General features: G+C 55.6%; 1 protein-coding gene across 1 annotated transcript; it reads right to left on the bottom strand.

Moving 5' to 3' along the window:
- Positions 1-412: 412 nt before the first annotated feature.
- Positions 413-3,437, bottom strand: Nkx2-5 (NK2 homeobox 5). Its single transcript, XM_031354884.1, has 2 exons — positions 2,860-3,437; positions 413-1,427 (listed from the first exon to the last, which is right to left on the bottom strand). The coding sequence occupies exons 1-2, from the start codon at positions 3,188-3,190 to the stop codon at positions 784-786; spliced, it is 975 nt and encodes a 324-aa protein (XP_031210744.1). The 5' UTR covers positions 3,191-3,437; the 3' UTR covers positions 413-783.
- Positions 3,438-6,000: the final 2,563 nt, after the last annotated feature.

Raw genomic sequence — 6,000 nt, 5'->3', positions numbered from 1 at the left:
GCAGAGTCTCGGGGAAGCTGACAAGGGTCCTTGGCTCTTCCATCGGTAAAAGGGCTGTGGAGTTATGGCAGACGACTTAGGGTGCCAGCAACAGTGAGGCAGGTCGGGCTGAGGTTGGGCGCTCTACGGTCAGCTTTTACTGCCTCTCTAATGCGAGAAGACGCTGACCCTCTACACCCATTGACTCACAAGCAAGTCATAAAACCCCTCACGCTCTTCGCGGAGGGGGGGGGCAGAGGCCGCCCCTCCGAAAATACAGGACGACCTCAGAAAACACCTAACGAGGGGCGCGCGGGGTGTCTTAGCTTTTTTCGGTGCAGGTTCTATTAATATGTCCCATGCCCGAGACCTGTTGGAGGCTTCTGCGCTCGCTCTGTGCTCGTTCGATAATCTTAAAAGAAGCACTCGTGCGTTAGCGCACTCACTTTAATGGGAAGAGGGTTCTTATTTCTTACAGCAACAGGTAAAAACATAAATACGGGTGGGTGGGTGGGTGGGCGGCGGCAAGACAACCAGGGCCCGGGCGCCCGGCCCAGGCTCCGGGGTCCTACTGTGGAATCCGTCGAGGGTGCCCGTGGCCCTAGAAGGGCTCTCCCAGGGCCGAGACACCAGGCTAGGTCAACAAAGGGGGATGGATCGGAGAAAAGTCCCAGGCCTGCACGAGGGTGGGTATGACATCCGAGGTATAGGGCATAGTGGGGGAGAGCCTTTCCATCCCCGGAGGCATCGCCCTTCTCCTAATGGTGGGAGTCGGTCCGGGGCACCCCGAACGGGCTCTTTTCCCTACCACGCTCGGATGCCGTGCAGCGTGGAGACGCCCGAACTGCCCTGCGGCATCCCGGGACTCTGCACGGTGTTCAAGTCCCCGACGCCGAAGTTCACGAAGTTGCCGTTGGCGGCGGCGGCGGCGGCGGCGGCGGCGGCTGGGGGCTGCGCTGCGGGGGGCGCGGCGGGGTAGGCGGCGCAGCTGTAACCCGGACTACAGGCCGCGCCACCGTAGCCGGGGTAGGGGTAGGCGTTGTAGCCGTAGGCGTTGAGACCCACGCCGTAGGCGGGAGCGTAGGCCGCCGAGTCCCCGAGGCAGGGCTTCCCGTCGCGCACCAGCACGGGCACCGCGATCCTGCGCGCGGGCGGCGGCGGCGGCCCCAGCAGCTCCAGAGTCTGGTCCTGCCGCTGCCGCTTGCACTTATAGCGACGGTTCTGGAACCAGATCTTGACCTGCGTGGACGTGAGCTTCAGCACGCTGGCCAGCTGGTCGCGCTCGGGCGCCGACAGGTACCGCTGTTGCTTGAAGCGCCGCTCCAGCTCGTAGACCTGCGCCTGCGAGAAGAGCACGCGTGGCTTCCGTCGCCGCCGCGCTCGTGGTCGCTCGGCGCCGTCCGTCTCGGCTTTGTCCAGCTCCGCCGCCTTCTGCAGCGCGCACAGCTCTGAAGAGGAGGAGAGGCAGAGAGATGGTGGGTTAGAGCGGCGGACCCAGGAGCTCAGGGCCCTGGTGGGGGTGCTGGGGGGGGTGTCACCCTAGTCCCGTGCGGGACGCCCAGCTCCGCGTAGGCTCATCGCCGAGTGCATGGGGCCCCACACGGTTCGGTGTTGGTGCAATTGCGCATCTGGGAAAAGCCTAAGTGGCTTGGACACCTTACTTGTTTCAGGACAAAACAAAATAAGAGAAATCTCGGGTGCCCCATCCCAAATCCCTTCCCGGGATAGTTCACGTTCTCATGGCAGTCAGTGATTTAGCTTTTTTGGCTGCAAAGAAAATAAAATCATAAGGATGCTCGGAGCGAATGAATTACATTAGGAACACTCCAGTTTGACCCTCGGGTGGTCAGCTTGTCTTTAAACAAGCAATTAAAAGACTAGAAGGCCCAAAGCTTGGCGTCTCCAGCAGGGCTGCCAGCTGATGTTTGCGCGGCTTCTGGACTTCCCAGTAACCGTGGGAGGACAGAGGCCTTTAGACCGGCCCTGTAGGATTCCAGTTGGTAGCAATCAGTTCTAGTCCTCCTCTATTCCTCCTCCGATGTTCCTGGACCTTCTCTCTGCTCCTAGAGAAAACCTAGGAAGGCTTTTCTAACTCGCAGAAGCCATTGGGCCTCTCTGGCTTTGCTCAGATCTGGAGCTGGGCCTGGGTCTTCCCTTCTCCTGTGAGCTGGCCAGGAGTCCCCCCTTCCTACTCTGAGATGTCTGGCATTCGGCCACCTTCGGAAGCCTGCTCTGCACTTCTCGGTGTCTTTATTCTTTCCGTATTTCCCAACATTTCCCGGGAAGGAATTTCTGCCTGATCCTGCCTGGAGATTGTACTGGAAAAACAAAGCTAGCCCCAACTCCTGGCATCCACAGCATCGCACCTCAAAACCCTGTCCCCAGACGCCTCTCTTTTGGCACAAAGGAGGCAAGGCCCAGAAAGGCAGGGTGGGCTACACAAGGCCCAGGATCTGCGGGGCTAAGCTTTCTGCTTAGCAGTTCTCAGTGTCTCAAAATAACCCCAAATCTGAAAGAGATTTTAACTCTCCAATACAAAGATTTGTTCTACCTTGAATTGTTAGATAGCTTAACTTTGTAACAGATCCAAGAGCAAGGCCCTAACCTACTGGGGTTTTGTAGGCCGAAAACAATTTTTAATCTCTCTCTCTCTCTCTCTCTCTCTCTCTCTCTCTCTCTCTTTTCTGGTCCTCTAAATTCGTCCCGTTCCCTCTAAACTTCCGGGGACGAGAAGATCCTGGACAACCTGGAATCTTAGCCTCCAAAGTCCCCGCTCCCAGTCTTTCACCCCGACGAGCTGCTGTCAGGCCTAGGTTTCCTGGCTTAGGGTTTTGGGCATGAAAGCGATTCCAGAGGGGAAGGGCTTGGCGTTCTTCTTACCTTTCTTATCCGCCCGAGGGTCCTTGGCCTGGTCAGGGTCACCATAGGCTCGCGGGTAAAATGTGGGGGCAGCTGGGAAGGCAGGAGAGCACTTGGGGGGCGAAGGCGCGGGGCCCAGCTCCGCGCGCAGCTCTGCCAGGCCAGGCGCTGCCGCCTCGGGCCCCGAGTAGGCCTCGGGCTTGAAGGCGGCCAGCATGCAGGAGGCGGGCGCCAGGGTGGCCTCGAGGCGCGCAGACAGGTCCCCAGCCGCCAGGCTGCGCTGCTGCTGCTCCAGGTTCAGGATGTCTTTGACTGAGAAGGGCGTGGGTGTGAGCGCAGGGCTGGGGAACATGGTGGCAACGCCGGTCTCACAGAGCCAGGTGGGTGGCAGAGAGTGGCGCTGCCCACCCCCGGGGACAGCCTCCCCGCATGGTGCCCGCCGCCCGCCCGCGCACCCGCCTCTCTGCCCTGGATGTGGCGCGCGGCAGCAGGTAGCGCGGAGCACCAGGGGCAGAAGAGGCGGGAGCAGGCCGGAGTAGGGGGGATTCAGCCTGCCATTGGGCCAGGGGCCTCGATGACAGGAGCGACGGGCAGTTCTGCGTCACCTAATATAGACATAGGGATAGGAAAAAAAAAATTCTGCTCAGCTTTTTTTAAAGGGGCCGCGACACATTTCGAATAGTCTCCCACTCCTGCAAGGAGATTGCAGTTAGCCTGAAAATCCCAGCCAGATGCACTCAAAGAAAATACCTGATTCTGGTATGCTGGGTCTAAACGCAGGGTTGAGGTGGGTCTAGGATTTGAATAAATATTCTTTTGCACTGTATCCTGTATCACTAAATGGGCTAGTGAGGATGGGTAGAAAGCCAGGAGAGGAAGTTTTTCTTTTTCAGGGATCAAGACTGACTACAATATTGTTTACTGAAGTCTGCCTAAGAGTAGCCTACATAGGAAGAGAAGCACAGAGGCCACAGAGGCGGAGATAGTCGTTCTGGGACGATAACACATCAATTTAGGAACTGGGTGGGGGAACGGTATTTTGACCTACAGGACCAAATTCGATCCAGGATTCCAGACAGGCCCCAAGGGGTTCTGATCTGAATGGAAAGGTGAAGTGGCTAATTGTGGGAGTGGGAGTGGGAGTGGCCACCTGCTTCAGACTAAGCTGTCTGCCAAGGCACCTTCTCCAGAGAGAAGCTTTCACAGGAATTGACTCTTCTGTGAGGAAGCCAGCACAGGTTCAGCTCAGCTTCCCCAGGAGAGCTGTCCTGTGGGCTGTCTGCTGGATTCTCCTGATTTAGTTTTTACCCCTCCTAGGCCACTAACTTCCCAGACCCTTTCTAGCCTCAATCCCCCAGGGACCTACAGAGACTTCTACTCCACGGGTGGAGGACAGAGTTGGCCAGGTGTGTGTGTGTGGGGTGTTCAGCCAAGTGCTGCTTCTGTCTGAAAACCGCCAGGGTTTAAGGATCCCACGTTCAGTACTAAGACAACTGCCTGGATCTAAGAAACACCTGGGATCTCCCAGACCCCAGCAGAGTGGGCCTTTTTCCGGCTGTAATCTCAAAAAGAGAAGGCAAAAATCTACCCCATCGAAGGAATGGTAAGGCTAGCGATTGGAAGAGCGTGGGCTCCTCACTCCGATTCTGATAAATCCTCACCACCCCTATCTCACCACACCTCGCAAATCAATGTGGTGAGGGTTTATCACCTATTTTTGGATATAAGGGCTCCCAGAGTTGGCAGAAGGCAAAGGATATGAAGAACCTGGCCCTCAGAGAAGAGACTTTTGGAATAGAAAAAAAGGGGGTGTGGATGTAGGGTCAAAGGTTAGCCAAACAAGTCAGGTGCCCAAGACCAGAGACCTAAATTTTTGTGAATGCAGAATGTGAACTGTCCCTCCTGGCAGGACAGTGGGCCACTGGGCGCTGGCAAGCATAGATTTGTCTTTCTTCCTGCCTTCCCTCAAGCCCAAACTCCCAAGGCCTTGGGTCTTCAACTAAGGGAGAAGGAGTCCCAGCTCCAGGCTCACTGTGAAGCACGCAGCTCAGCTCGGGGAAAACCCAATTCCAGGCTCCAGCGGTTTGTGCCAGACCTGGGAGCCATAGTGAGATCTCAACTCAAGGACCACAGGGCGTCCTGAAGCAGCTAGCTCCAACTTCAGAGGGAGCCTTTTCAGAGATGTGGGGTGCAAAACCCCGACTGTTTCTGTCTCCCACTCCTCTCCTTCCACCATATTCCCCCGCTCCTCGAAGGCCGAGCAGTTTGCTGACTTCGCCGTTTTTTTTTTTCCTCCCTTGTCACAACTTTTGGTTACATTACAGTTACTGTTCTGAACCAAGCTAGCTGGGGACCCTCCTTGCTTTTGAAGATTGGTTTGTGTGGGTCGGAGGAAGGCCTATCACCCAGGCGGTGACGTCTGGCAAACGAGCCACATCCGATTCAATTAAATGTCTTGCTGAAAACAGCTTCGGGAGAGGGTCCTGGGAGTCCTGTTAAGTGAATCCGCTGGCCCTGCGGATCGCGATGACAGTTTGAAAGATTAGTGTGAGCCGACTGAAATATTACCATTTAATTGGGGGGGGTATATTGGGGCCGCATCCGGGATCCCTGTTTTAAGTCTTTTTTTTTTTTTTTAAAGATAGTTTTGAGAGGGGACATTTCCTTTGCAAATCAATGTGGTGAGGATTTATCACCTTCTTCAGATATAAGGGCTCCCAGAGTTGACAGATCTGTGGGTCAGGTGTCAAGAAAAAGGAAGAAAACTCTTCTAATTTGAACAAAATCAGTGACTTTCCCACCCCTACAACCTTGGTGAAAAGGCCCTGGCCTTTCTCTTCGGAGAGGAAACGGGACAGAGTAAGTAAGACAAATAGGCAAAACAGAATTGGGGTGACCCGTGGGGGGTTCTGCAGAGAGCTGTCCAGAGCGTTTTCCAGTGTGGCTTCTGTCCTGGCTGTCTTCCAATCAATATCAAATGATATATATTGCACTGTGTGTGTGTGTGTGTGTGTGTGTGTGTGTGTGTGTGTGTGTGTGTGACAATGGTTGGGAAGGGACACGTCTTTCTCTCCAAGGGTTGCTGGATCAACCTGGCTTGTGCCCTAAGAAGCTCTTGGCCAAACACCACCTTCAGTTGAGAGGGGCAGAAACAAAGGAGAC

Source organism: Mastomys coucha, unplaced genomic scaffold (genome assembly GCF_008632895.1).
Source record: "Mastomys coucha isolate ucsf_1 unplaced genomic scaffold, UCSF_Mcou_1 pScaffold5, whole genome shotgun sequence".
Lineage (NCBI taxonomy): Eukaryota > Metazoa > Chordata > Mammalia > Rodentia > Muridae > Mastomys > Mastomys coucha.
The sequence above is the reverse complement of the archived record's forward strand: the minus strand, read 5'-3'. Positions and strand labels throughout refer to the sequence as shown.

What these genes read in the sequence shown, in the direction of transcription:
- Nkx2-5 (XM_031354884.1), bottom strand. Translation starts at nt 3,190, where the DNA reads ATGTTCCCCAGCCCTGCGCTCACACCCACGCCCTTCTCAGTCAAAGAC. An exon ending in CCCTCGGGCGGATAAGAAAG is followed by an intron (nt 1,428 to 2,859) that starts GTAAGAAGAACG and finishes CCTCCTCTTCAG; the next exon opens with AGCTGTGCGCGCTGCAGAAG.